Source organism: Monodelphis domestica, chromosome X, assembly GCF_027887165.1.
Source record: "Monodelphis domestica isolate mMonDom1 chromosome X, mMonDom1.pri, whole genome shotgun sequence".
Lineage (NCBI taxonomy): Eukaryota > Metazoa > Chordata > Mammalia > Didelphimorphia > Didelphidae > Monodelphis > Monodelphis domestica.
Window position 1 is genome coordinate 13,561,155 of NC_077235.1, and position 14,839 is coordinate 13,575,993.

Sequence of the window (14,839 nt, forward strand, 5' to 3'; positions counted from 1 at the left end):
TAAAATCTATGTACTCCACACTTACAATCCAGTGGTCATTCTATTGTGCCAATTATTTATAAGAGGTCTAGGCTTGGGGAAAACACTGTAAATGTAAATTTACCAAGATAAACAAAGTAATAACAAAGTTCATTTTGGAGAAACAAAATATCTGGCATCTCAAAGGAAATTATGGAAAAACATAGGAATGAATGGGATGTCCACGTGGAAATCTAGAAGTGCCCAGTTTATTTAGTTGGGAGGTAGAAACCCTAGGTTTGGACCTTGTCACAGGAAAGTTTCCCCCTGAGGGAAGGTCCCACTTCGCCAGCCAAGAAACATCCACTTCATCTTTGGCCCAGTAGGTAGCACTTCAGTCTCGCAAGCTGAAGGAGGGTGTAATATACAAAAGAGCTACTGACTTCCGATGGGGGTCTAGCTCCCACCTGAAGTGGATGTCTATTGTCTGGTGAAGTGGGACCTTCCCTCAGGGGGATACTCTCCTGTGACAAGGTCCAAACCTGGGGTTTCTACCTCCCAACTAAATAAACTGGGCACTTCTAGATTTCCCCGTTGACAGGGAAATGGCACCTTTTGATTTCCAACTATATCATAAAGCAGCTGGAATCAAAACCAAAAGATGCGGGTTCAAAACTTGAAAAGTGGCTCACTGGCATAGAGTAGACAAGGAAGAATTAGAAACAATAGAATTAACCAACTCCATGTTTGCTAAACCAGAAAACAATAATTACCTAGGAATGAACTTCCATTTGATAAGAACTGCTGTACAGCAGAAATTCAGCTTAGACCACTGTCTTACTTCCTCTACTACGATAAATTCAAAAGGGCATGCATGATAAGTACCCTAAATATTAAAGAGCATGCCATTAGAAGCCTTAAAGAGGAGCGCCTCATTCACCTTTCCCAGATGATGGCCAGGGAGTGAATTCTTAACCAAACATAAGATAATGCTGAGAGAGATAAAACAGATCCTTTCAATCACATAAAACTGAAATGCTTTTGCATGAACAACTGGATTTGACAAACAAAGGAAGCAATCATTTGGGAAAACATCCTATCAAGTATCTCTCTCAGATAAAGGTCTTCAATCCAACTAACAGAAATGTATAAGGTCAAAAGGCATTCCACAATGGGGAATGGTCAACAGACTCAAATCATTAAGAAGCATATCAAAGACTACTGGGAATCACTAAGAAGCAAAATGCACATCAAAACAACCCTGATGTTATACCTAACTCATACCTGACAAATAGGCAAAGATGGCAAAATATGGGGATCATCCAAATTGGAGAGGCTCTAAAAGGATGGACCCAACAATGACAGAGTTGGAAACTGGTCCAAACATTCCGGAAAGCAATGTGAATTAGGCGAAAGGAGTGACTAAAATGTCTATAGCCTTCACCACGAGGCATATTATAGGCATATATGACAAAGAGTCCAGTGATAAAAAGAAAGACTCCATAGTCATCAAAATATTTATAGGAGCACTTTGGTAGTGGTGATAAAACTGGAATTAAAATAGATGCCCAATGACTGAAGAAGTACTTAAATTGTGGTATACAAACACAATACACTTTAAGATATGAATACAGAAGAGCGCCAGGTCTGGAGTCAGGTGGACCTGGGTTCAAATGTGACCTCAGACATTCCTCAGCTGTGTGGCCCTGAACAAGTCACTTAACTCCACTTGCCTGGCCCTTGCCACTCTTGTGTCTTATAACTGATACTATGACAGAAGGCAAGGATTAAAAAACGTAGGAACGTAAGCAGAACAACAGAAGCCATATACACAACCACGACATTTATATGTATGGGAAGAATAACAAAACCATTCAAAATTCAATGTTATGAAGTGATGACAATGAAGGGAAGGGAAGCGAACTGCACCGGGCTGCTTACTTGATTCTTCCTTTAGACAGTTATTCTCGGAGTTGGCAAATAGAAAAAACCCTCTCAAGAATCCCCTACAGAAATACAGCTTCATTCAACAGATATTTACGAGTAACTAAACTATACGAAGTACTGGGAGTCCCGCCAGGTTGTATAAGATACTGTGCCTAGTGTCAATCAGCGGAATCTAGCGAGGGGAAATGAGGGTTTTCCCCAAGATGATGGGTCCGTCGAGGTACTCACTGTACGTGCCCAACACAAAGAGAGAGTCCTGCCGTTTGGACAAAGCAAAGGTCACTGGCACTGCGAGTTGGGGGGAGGAAGAGGGACGGCGTCATGAAAGGAGTCTCACTGAAGCAGAGCCTCCAAGGACAAGCAGAGGGATTTCAAAAGGGAGACAACATCAAATAGTCATTTCAGGATGAGAGACCTTGACAAGCAAAAACAAACTCCAAACCCCAAAACCAACAACAGGAAAAAAAGTCCAAGGAATGTTGGAGGACAAGCACGTAGGCAAAGAGGGTGAGAACAAAGGGAAGGCAAGACCCAGAAAAGCTGGAAAGATGGGTTGGGGCCCGACTGTGGAAAACCTGGAATGAATGATTTCAGCATGTGGGCACTGGAGTCTTCAGGGGCTTTGAGCAGAGCAGCTCAGTGGTCATCACTGTGCCTTGATTGTTTTGACAGCCTCTCTCTGGGAAGGAGAGCTGAACAGCGCTTTCCACTGTCCCTGAAATCTCAGCTTCTCGGGTGAGCCCCAGTCCATTCAGATTTAATGGCTCCTAATGAAGCAACTTGATCTAGCAAAGCAGCACTCAAGAAATAGTGCCAAATGAGCGCCCCCCCCCCCCTACTACACACTCAGAGGCCTTTAATACTCAGACTCAAACTAGAAATTTCAACTAAGATTCCCTCCTTCACACACTCTACTTCCCAAGTTTGCTATAATGGTTTAATTCAATCATGTCATGGCTATTGGTGAGTAATGGCTATTGATTTCAAGGCCAAACTACAACTCGACGTCACCTTCAACCCATGTATCTAAGGCCGTCCCTCCATGCTAGCCAGCTGCCTAACATTTGTTTCAGGTCACCAAAGAGAAGAACCAAGAAAAAACTCCAGAAATAGCCAAGAGGTGGGGAGGTGAGGAGAGAAAACTCAGTCTTCACACCTCTGGCAATTAACATCTACCCTAAAGCAATTTGCTTAAATCCTAAATGAATATTTTACTTGAAGATAGTCATCATTTATTAAGCCCCTATTGTATGCAAAGCACCCAATTTATCCCCTTATAAGTGCTCTGGAGCCAGGAATGGAAAAATAACTAGTGTTTCCATTCCAGAAGAGATCTATTCATTCTGACTAAGCACCGGATAATTAGAAGAAAACAAGGTAGAAGAGAGAATGGATTATAATGGAAAGAAGTTGAATCATTCTTTTCACTTTTAACCAAAAGTAGTCTCACAAGTGACTACTTAGCCAGAGGAGAAGCTACCCACCCTGGTGAAATTTCTAGTTTTTCATTTTAAAAAACTTTCTGTCCTCCTTAGATCGTAACTGCCTCTGCCTCAACTAAACAGCAGTCGAAACTTAAAAGAACATTTTGGGGGGTGGAGGAACTCAAAATTATTCAGTGCTTTCATCAATGTCATCCCTCATCTAGAAATGTATAACATGTTAAGTCAGATTCTTATCGAGTTGTCTTGGTTTATGGATGCCAGGTTTAGAACCCCAGCACTTGATTAAGGCTTAATTTTTTAAAGAGCTACTTACCTGGACATTATCCCAACTCATCCTTGGGGGAGGGGCGCCAGGGGGGAGTAACAACGTTTTGTTTTGTTTTGTTTTGGCAACTACTGTATGTCGGTGGGTAAGCACCTATTTTCATGCCTGCAATGTTTGTGTGAGAGTCCTTTACTATAATCATTTCCCCCTGGAATTTGTCATAAAAACAGGTCAGCAGCAGTCTTGGCTACATTTTATTCTATAACCTTTCATTGACCAAATTGCCCTAAAAAGAAAATGCTATGATAATCTCATGCTAGCCTAGTTTATAGTCTGAAACATTTCTAATTTTAACAAAATTAATTACCTTTTTTTTGCTTGTGGGAAAAAGAGAAGCAGTAAGAAATAGGACCATACTCAGAAGAATAAATGCGAATTTCACCCCCAACTTCTAATTTGGCCAAGGGCTCCTGGGCCTCGACTACTATAGTACAAAAAGAGTCAATATCCTGGCTAGACAAGGGATTGTACAGAAACATAAATTACTAAATGTCAGCCAGCATGATACCGGGGAAAGTATAAAGAATCAAGAAGCAGGACACTTAGGTTCTAATCTTCACTCTACTGCTTACTAGCTAGGTAACCTTGACCAAGGCATATCCTTTCAAAATCCAAGTTGCCCATCTGTAAAATGGGAATATCACCTAAACCAAATAACAGAGCTCTTACTCACGTTTCCTTTGGAGATTCCAAACTGTAAGAGCTGATTAATACTCTACAATTGGGTAAGCACCAATGCATAGGGATCTTGGAATGGAGATTAAGAAGAATTATTCACCCTAGCAGTTCATCAATTCATGCCTCATTTGGACAGCAAATTTTAGGAAGGTTATTTGGGGGAACATCTAGAGCAGGGGTCCCTGACCTTTTAAAAATATTTTGACAATTACAATTTCATCACAACTGATTTCCTTTGTAATTATATATATCCCAGACTGCCATGACACAAAAGAGGTCAATAAATCTTGCTCCAAAATAAAAGGGACCAGAATGATGAAGGACCTAGAGAAGGAGTTGACAATGCCACTGTACTTTACCCAAAACAAAACACATGGAGTCCTATATTCAGTTGGGGAAAGACCCTGACAAGCTGGAACATTTCCACAAAGAGGTAACCAGGAATCTTCAAGGCCTGGAGACTATGCCAAAATTCCAGATCAGCTGAAAGAAGTGAAGCTATTTAGCATGGACCAAAAAAATGCGAAGAATGAAACTGGGAAAGAATGAAAATGGGAAGAAAGAAAGAAGAGGTTTTTGTTGGGTTTTCTTTGAATTCAAAGACTTGCTCTGCCTGACCTCAAAGGGAAGAACTAGAGGCAATGGGAAATTTTCAAGAAGCAAATCTAAGCTTCATATAAAGAAAATTCCCCAAGAATGAGAGCAACGCAAAGTGTTGTGCACCACCTCAAGGATAGAAAGTTCCATCTCACCTCCTCCTCAAAGGAGGTCTTCAAGGCAAAGCTGGATAATGATTTCTTGAGAATATTGTAGAGGGATGAGATAACCTAGAAGGTCCTTTCCAACTCTGAGATTCCGTAATTTACAGTTCATTTAGAGTCAAAATGGGATTCATGCCACTAGAAACAAAACAACCAAAGATATACTTGAGGATAGCAGGCTATTAGCCCTGTAATTCACTCTGGGGGCCTCCAATTGTTCCCCTAATTATTGTCTAATAGTCTTTCACAACCTGGCCTCTTAACTGCCTTTCCAGTCCTTTTATACCTTTCTCCCTGTTCATGGCAAAGCCCTGTTTGCTGTTCCACCCACATAACCCTCAATCTCCCAAATCTGGGCATTTCCACTGGATGATTCCAAGGCCTCTAACTGTCTCCATCCTCATCTCCACCTACTGACTTTCTGGCTTCCTTCAGGTTGCAAATAAAATCTCTCCTTCTGCAAGAAGCCTTCCTTAGTCCTCCTTAATGTTAATGCTATCCCTCTGAGATTATTTCTCATTCATCCTTTAAATATCTTGTTTTTGCAGTTATTTTCATGATGTCTCTCCCCATCATATGTGAACTTCTTGAGGCCAGTAATCATTATTGACTTTCTTTCTGTCCCAAATACTTAGCACAGTGTCTGGTACACAGTAAGTATTTAACAAATTCTTTTTGATTTCTTTAATAGAGCAGTGGTCTCTAAAGTGGAGGCCACAATGAGACTTCAAGGGGTATGCGATTAATCAACTGGAAGATACAAAAATGAACAGACCCTCCCCCCCAAAAAAAGTCACTTGTGGGGAAATGTTTCCAACACAACTATAACACTGAGTTCACCCAGTCCCATCCTTCCCACAGCTGATCTCCCATAGCTATGGCATCATTTGACCTTCAAGGCAGTTATAACCCTAACCTCAACTCAGGCATCCACAAAATGTAAGCAAAATTCCCTGAGCGCCCCCCCCCCCAACTCCAAAAGCCTCATGTCTTTACCTTCAGATCATTCAAGAAGGCCATGGAAGGTATTGCTCCTTATGTATACTCTGAAAGGGCAGCTAGGTGGCTCAAGAAATAGCCAGGCCTGGAGACAGGAAGTCCTGGTTTCAAGCCTGGTCTCAGACACTTTCCAGTTGTGTAACTCTATACAAGTCATTTAACCCTAAATGCCTAGCCCTTAATGTTCTTCTGCCTTAGAACTGATACTTAGTATCAGTTCTAAGACAGAAGATAAGGATTTTTCTTAGAACTTTATTATTTTTTATTTTTTAATTGTATTCTTATTTTATTCCAATAACAAATTTACACATAAGTTTCCACAGTTATACGATTCATGTTGTCTCCCTCCTTTCTTCCCTCCCCCTCCTGGAGCTGACAAGCAATTCCACTGGGTTATACATGTATTATCACTCAAAACTTATTTCCATATTATTCATTTGTATAAGTGAGTAATCTTTTAAAACCAAAACCCCAAATCCTATACCCAAATAAATAAGTGATAAATCATGTTTTCATCTGCATTTCTACTCCCAACAGTTCTTTCTCTAGAGGTGGAAAGCATTCTTTTTCCTAAGTCCCTCAGAATTAACCTTGATCATCATATTGCTATTAGTAGCAAAGTCTATCCCATTTGATTGTCCTATAATGTAAAGATTTTTTTAAGTATGCTCTGCACTCTGGAAATTCTTCAGCAAGATACTATCCTCCCACTCTGTCCATCTCACTTTCCATCTTTCAGAGGGAAAGAATAAGCAGACATGAACTAGACAACTGAAAGATATCATTACATTATCTTTCCCAGCCCTCCAAAACCCACAACCTTTCAAAATCTCCGATTCCTGCCAACTGTCTTTCTAGTCTCCCAGGTTGTCAACCTCTTTATCCCTAAATCCTTACTCCTCTGAAACTGCTCTCTTCAAAGTTACCCATGATGTCTTAACTGCCAACACTGATGGCTTTTTCTCAATTCTCAGTCTTCTTGACCTCTCTGCAAGATTTAATACTACAGATTCCATTTTCCTGGATACTTATTCTCTCCTCTGTGGGTTGCTGAAATGAAGGAATGATAAAGTATTTTAGTTTAGGGAGTTCTTGACCTAGGTCCCAGAACCTTTTTTAAATTTTGATACCTGTATCTGAATATAATTGGCTTCCTTTGTAATCCTATTTTTTTACTTAATATATTGAGACAACATTATTCTGAGAAGGGGCCCATGGGCTTTGCCAGACCCCGTAAGGGTCCATGACATAAAAGGTTAAGAGATCTGATTGACTGAGTGATTTACCCTGACTCATTTACTCCTTACTATGTGACACAAACTGTTAAATACTAAATAAACAAATGCATGAGTGAAAGACAGTCCTTGCCTTCAAGAAGGCAATGTATAGAGGAGTCACCAGTGGCCCAGAGAGGTATCTTGGTAGGGAAAGTTAGAGGAATTTTGAATGGAACCATAGGGAAGAAGATAAACATACTTTTTCCAGTGGCAATGTAGGGGTTGATTTATGGCTGTTGAACTGGATAGAGGTGGAAAACCAGAGATGGAAGGCATAAGTTATGGGAGAATGGCTAACAATAAGATAACTGTGGTGGAAAGGGCTAAGGAAAAGTCCTCTGGTCTTTGGTCAAGAGGTGGTAATGGTGACATAAGTAAGTGAAGCTAGAGTCTGACTAGATATTGCAGACCAAATGAAGTAGTCATTAATAGGAGTGGAAAGGGGAAAATATCACTAGTTCTAGAACTAAAGAATTTTAAGTTCTCTGAGTCAGAGTCTCCAGTTAGTAATGATGGGGTAGAGAGGAGGATTTAAGTATATCACTTCTAAAAACTTTGCTCTACATACAAATACAAAAACAAAATATTCAAACCTTTTAATTATATAAATTAATTATATAAATTTAATTATATAAAATAAATAGTTCCAGTGCATTTTGAAATCCATTTGTTAAAAATATAAAAATGTAGCAAGAAGTGATAGACACCAGTGGGGATAGAAATTTCCTAACTAGATTTCAACTAAATCCTTTGCATAATTGGTGCATTGGATTGAAAAATAAGTATCATTCCTTAATAAGCATAATCACCAATGAACTTATTTTTGAGAAGTGTATTTTTCTAGCTATGAAATATCAAATAACAAATATCAAAAGAAATTTAGCTTAGAACAAGACCTCTGAATTATTGTATCCACAATGTGATAAACCAAGATTTTCAAAGACGACGAAATCTATTGATCACATCACTTTCATGAAAAATACTATTAATTTTAATGAGAGCAAAAATATCTTATACTGTTAAATATTCTTTTTAAATATTTCCTTTTCATCTCATCCCTTTTTATTTCTCTTATTTTATAATACATGCAATTATATAGTACAGTACAATACATGCATAATTTATATGTTTATCTATCCAGGTTGGGTAAATATGCTTAAAATTGTTTTAGTGGTGGGGTAGTTAGAGACCTTTGTTCTAGAGAATCTAAAGTTGCACAAATGTCTCAGCACAGTTGAAGTTCCAACATGACCCCCAAATAAGGATAAGTCAATCCATACCAGTATTCCTTCTGAATAAATGACTCTGCTTTGACTTTCCAGGATTTAGAGGAAGCTTAGCAGTATTGCAGATACTGCATTGAACTTGCAGCAGGAATACCTGAATCCCTATCCTACTTCAGATACCTCCTAGTTGTGTGAACCTGGACAAGTCACTTCACTTCCCTCAGACCAATCCCTCATCTGCAAAGTGAATAGAATAACTGTAGTGATTTCATGGGGATATTATGAAAACATATGCAAAGCTTTGCAAAACCTTAAGGAGCTATATAAATACCAGTTATGATTAAGACTAAAAAACATACTCCTTTCCCACCTGACAAAATGCATTCATTTTAAATGATTCGTTTAACATGCCTAATTTAGCCTTGCAGTTAGATGACATACTCAAGTCAGAGACTAACTAGACGGTTAAGTCATCACACACACAAAATCAAAGTATCATTAGTCAAGCTTTGACAAATGTTAAAAACAGCAGGGAGTGACTACATTGAGTAGATCTCTCAAGTAAACTTGAACATTTCTAGCTTTTAAATCTTGGACAAAATCCATTCGTTTTCCCCAGAAGGTTGTTAAGAAAAATGGTTCTCCTTAGTCCTGATTAAAAAGCTCATACTACATTAGTAAATTTAAGTGATTCCCATATCTAGGAAACATGTCCTTGAACTTCAGTTTTCAGGAACCACAAGGAGCCTGATTAAGTCCAAACAAAAACACTATGTGTTATTGATGGCCAGTGTCAACAGCTAAGTGGGAGAAATGGGTCTAAGCAACTTCACCATTGAGGTTGTTCCATCAAATAAGTACTCTTATAAAACTAAAAATTTGCAACAACAAAAAACTCAATGTCGTTGAATACACTCAAATCTTAGCAAGACCTATGGTACATTTCACACCGGCAACCAATTGGTTTAAACTCAGAGGATAGCGTTCTTCCTTCCATGATTGTTCTCTACTATGCGTCACAATTAAAATTATTTTAAACTAAATGCAGCCAATCATTTTTCGATTGCCTTTTTTTACTAAAAGAAAAGAAGTTATCCATAACACTATTCTCAAATCAGAAAAGAGTGACTGCAGACATAAATGTTGAATTAACACAAGGTAATGGGAACATTTGGTCACACTGTTTTACTCTATTAGGATTATTTTTTAGGTTGAAAAGTTCAACTGAATTGTTTCCCAAGTGACCCTATGACTTCCTATGATATTTTATTTCAATACCCAAGGCCTAGATTTCAAAGAACTCCATGCTACGGATGTTCACTGATAAAGAGAACTCTCAGGAGAGGAACCTCTCTCCACCAATGTAGGTGACCATTTTCTTGGCAAATAGAGCTGCCTGCAGTTTAAGTGACTTGCCTAGAGTCACATAGCCAGTGGACATCAGGAGCTGGACTTGAAGTCTCCCAGCACCAAGACCAACTTTCTGACCACTGCCATGCTTGCCTGTCACCACTCAAGGAATTAATTTTTTAATGTCACTAGTCTTTTGTCTACAATATGTTTGCCTTCAAATATGTTGTTCTCATGGGTTTGTTTTTATTTGCTTTGTCCTGGTGTCTTTTAAGAGCTGTGAAATCATTTTTAGCACATAACATATATATTTAGTCTAAGAGGAAGAGCTTTAGAAGTCTAGAGTAACATTGCTTCCTTTCTTAAAGAAGATATGGAACAGCAGGAGCTGACGGTATCGCTTTCTGTTAATAGCTGCTTTCACCATCACAGGCCTATCGAGTTTCTTCTTCCAAGACAAGTGAAAAGTAAAAGACAAATCGGGACAAATGGGCAAAGGCTTGTTAAGAAGGGAATCAAGGTGCTATTACTAATAAAGAGAAACACTTTCCCTGGATAGCTGGCTTCTTAAAAGGAAAAGCTTCTTGCTAAAGAGCCCCACTAATAATGGCAACTACCAACCAATGTCTAAAGTTAGGTAAAAACACAGATCTATTGTTATGCTGTCAAGTCAGGAGACCACTGATCTACTACACCAACATACAATACTATAAATTCAGAAGAGCAGAACTAATTTAGAGCTCTGAGGAACCTTAGAGGCCACTCGGTCTAATCCTCTCATTTTGCACATGAGGAACTTAGGGGAGGAGGGTGGTTTTAAGTGACATGCCCAAGGTCACATGTGGAATGCACTGTAGAAAACTGTGATCTTTTGGGAATCCAAGGGCTGTGCCTCCCAATCCAGGCAGCCTTCTGCTGCATTCCTCCAAAAATCACTAGGCCTTGGTGAGACTCCCATACAAAACCTGCAAGTTTCCTTTCCCAGGGTATGGCAGCAAGGAAGAGATGCATGCAAAGCCAAACAAAACTCAATTCATCCAAAACATGCTGTCTAAGACGAGTCATTTATAGAGTCTGTGCTGCCACTCATTGTTTCTGTACCAGAGAAGTAGAAAAAACCAAGCGAGTGCTCACTGTTTGGGGAAGGGATGAACAAACTGCGGCATATGAATGCAATGAAATAGCACAGTGCCACAAGAAAGTCATGAGGAAATTAGAGAAGCATAGGAAAATTTGTATGACTGATACAGGGTGAACAAAGTATCCAGAGACTAAAAAACGCCAGCCTCCCCTACCCCCCCCCAAACTCCACTAGAATGGAGACAAATACCAAGGCATTTTAATGATTAGTCTTGGAGAAGACATGACTAAATGCACTTCTCTCCTTTTGGTAGAAAAGTAGAGGAAATACACCTCACATGGTCTCCCATGCCAGACAAATAAGCTGAAGAAGTTGCCTTCCATGACAAGTCAGATGACATGTAAAACTGATTTTCCATTACCTTTTCAGATAAAGCAAAGAGTTACAGAAATGGCTTCTCATCTGCAGCTAACCCAGAGTCAGAGATGGACTCAAGAAGACCTAGGTTCAAATTCCAGCTGCTGCCCCCTCAGATGGACTGCTTGCCATGCTACATATGAGACCTATCTTTGCTGCACGACATAGCAGAAGGGATTCTCAGAGTCAGGAGGAACCTAAACTCAGCATCAGCATCGAACCTTTGCTATCTACATTCCTCTTTGGGCCTCAATTTGTAAAACAAAGTTGCCTCCATCTCTTCACTCTGGTCACTTTCTTTAGCTGTCCAGGGGATCCAGAATGCTGCTTGTCCTCCTCTCCACCTCCTAACTTCCTTCCTGCCCCAAATAAAATCCCACCTTCTCTAAGTAGCCTTTCCCAAATCCTGTTTTTTTTTTTTGAGATGTCATAACATAAATATATGTGGATATATAAATATACACATACATAAAAATATCAAGAAAATTCCTTGAGAGCAGGAACTATTCTATTCTTTGTCTTCACATCTAGTGCTTAACATAGTGCCTGGCAAATATTAAATGCTTAATAAATGAATGTTGATTGGAGACACACATACCTTCATCCATCCATCCATTCATTCATCCATCCATCTGGGTGCATATATATGTATATACACACAAAATCAATCAATAATATACATACCTGCCTATACACAAATTCTCAGATATTCAGGATAGCTTTTTATTTTGCCTCCCTCCCCCTTCCCAAGAAGGGAGGTAATATTACACGGGTTACACATATATTATCATATAAATGTAGTTGCCTGTTCTGCATATTGTGAAACAAGACACACAGTGCTTATACCAGAGAACAATTCATGGAGGAAATAAAGTCAAGAATGACATGCTTCAATCTGCATTCAGATTGTCTATTCCTTCTATAGGGGTGGATCTTTTTTCCTCAAGGGTGTCTTGGAATTGTCCTGGATGCTTACCTTGCTGACAATCCCTCTTAATTCTAGTGCCTTCCTCCAGCTAATTGTTTCCTATTCATCCTATAGTTTGTACGTCATTTATTTGCAGTCTTCCCCCATTAGATTGTGGGGTCCTTAAGGGCAGGGGCATCTCTTGCCTGTTTCTGTATGCCTAGGGCTTAATACAGTGCCTGTACATAGCAGACACTTAATAAATGCCTCCTGCCTGAATGACTGACTGACCATAGTTTCTACCTCACAGTTATAAAGCTCACACAAACAGTTTGGAAAAGAAAAGTAAACTATATAGAGTGTGTGTGTACACACATACACACACACACACACATATATAGAGAATATATGTATATATGCATGTGTATATGAAATAAATGTTCGATATATGATCTACGGATAAAGATAAGCTCACTCCAAGCCATGCTATCCTCTCCACTTCTCCAAAAGGGCTTTCATCTCCCTGATGTCAGTAGTACCTCCAATGATGTGGCTGACAAGTTACTGTAAACTAAAAACTTCCAGAGTTGCTTCTTTCATGCGTTCACTGACTCACAGGAGCAAACAAGGCTTCCCCCGCCCCCCCCCTCCCCAAGAGTTAGAAAACCCAACTTAGGCAGCGTGAAGGGGGAAGCTGCTGTAGGGATTGCCCAATATGATCCCTTCCTTTCCTAAGGCAGCGGCAGGAAGTAGCTCTAGCCAGTCAAACTTGGAGCCGGCTGCCTAGGACTCTCAAACTTTCTGTTGGCAGCCAACGAGAAACCCCACCCCACCCCACCCCCCTGCCAGGGCTCCTCATGACTGGTGCCCAACCACACCAAGGGAAAAAAGGTGGGGGGGGGGGGGAGAAAGAGACAGAAAGACAGACAGACAGAGAGGAAGGAAGGAAGAAAGGGAGGGAGGAAGGAAGGAAGGAAGGAAGGGGAAAAAAGGGTAAAGAAAAGAGAGCAAGGTGTGTTGTAGACTCCTGTCCTTCAGGAAGTTCTCTGAGAGGAGGGAAGGAGACACAGCCCAGGGCTTCGTGAGGAGGGGTGGGTGGGGGGACTCTCCTCTGGAATTGGGGAGCAGGACCCCACCCAGGAGGGGAGGGGCTCGAAGCTTTGGAAGGAGCAGAAGCTACAAAGAGGGGTGGGCGGGGAGAGGGGGCGAGCGCGGGCGCGGACAGGCACGCGCACTGTACGCGCGCGCCCCCCAGCGCCCCCACGTGCAGGGCAGGCCCCTTCCCCAGTTCTCCTGGGGGCTCCACCCGCCCTTCCACCCCCCACCCCAACTCAGCTGGAAGAGGCTATGAGAAGAGGGGGTTGCGAAGCCCGAGGGAAGCTCTTCTACCCCCGTGGGAAGGTGGGAGGCAGGCTGGCAAAGGAGGACTCGGAGGTGGGCGACCTCGGGGGCCCCCTCCCCTTCTTGTCCTCACCCACCCAGGGCTGAGCAAACTCACCAGCTTGGGCTTGTTTTTGGTCTCCTCGTCGCCAGCGGCTCGGCCCCCAGCGCTTCGCTTGCTGCTCCGGCCCCCGCCAGGCTCATCGCCTCCGGGGCCCGCCGCTGTCCCGGGCTGCTCCATCTTTCCGGGACCCCCGTCACCTGCACCCCGCCCCGCCGCGAGCAGAGCTAGTCTACTGACCCCACCCGGTCCGCTGACGGGAGAAGCTAGCCCCTGGGGGCTTCCCCCCCGACCCCCGACTAGTGGAGCTGAGCCTCCGCCGCTATTCTAGGAGGATGGCAGGCGCAGCGGGGGCCAAGTGGGCGCCTGTGGCTTTAAGAGGGCCTCAGCACATGTGATTCCGCCCAGTGGCCGCTGTCAGTCGCCCGGGCACGGAAAGCAGAGCTTCCGACTCCGGTGCGGAGCCGGGCCGCGCTACTGAGCATGCCCGACGCGCGGGCTAGAGCCAGCCGATCGCACTACCCGGCAGTCCGCTTGGCCGTTTGACCGCCCGGCAGTTTGCCCGCTCGGCCGTTCGACCTCTGGTCAGTCTGCCCGCGCGCCCTCGGCCTCTCAGAGCGTGGCTTTCACTTCCCGAGGACGGGACAGCGGGCGGGGGGTGGGGTGGAAGGGCGCGGCGAGGAGCCAAGCAAGGGGAGGAGCCCATCCTTCAGATGGGGAAGCAGAGGCCAGCTGGGTAGTCAAAAGTTGCTCTAACAGCTGGAAAGCCGCACAAGGTAACGTCTGTCAGGGCAGTAGAGACTCCCGCAACACCCATGCTTAAGACCCTTTGAAAGACAGTGTGGTGGTCTGGAAAGAGATATGGGTTCGAAGCTCACCTTGAACACTTACTGCTGGTAGGACTTAGAAATCCTGGCTACCTACTTGAACTACTTCTTTTGGCCTTGGCCCACTCTAAGAATCAATTTCCCCGTGTTTTACACAGGAGGAGACTGGAACAGATGATCTCGAAGGTTCCTTTCAAACT

The 14,839-nt window shown here is 42.3% G+C and overlaps 1 protein-coding gene across 4 annotated transcripts in view; it reads right to left on the reverse strand.

The window, feature by feature from the left end:
* Positions 1 to 14,460, reverse strand: part of DIAPH2 (diaphanous related formin 2) — a 931,826-nt gene extending 917,366 nt beyond the window's left edge. For 2 of the 4 annotated variants that reach the window (XM_056809153.1, XM_056809151.1), the window contains exon 1: positions 13,870 to 14,451. In XM_056809153.1, the coding sequence (XP_056665131.1) occupies positions 13,870 to 13,992 (123 nt within the window). In that variant the 5' untranslated portion in view covers positions 13,993 to 14,451. Of the gene's footprint in view, positions 1 to 13,869 lie in introns of all 4 variants that reach the window. The other 2 variants (XM_056809150.1, XM_056809152.1) reach the window with 2 other exon arrangements.
* Positions 14,461 to 14,839: the final 379 nt, after the last annotated feature.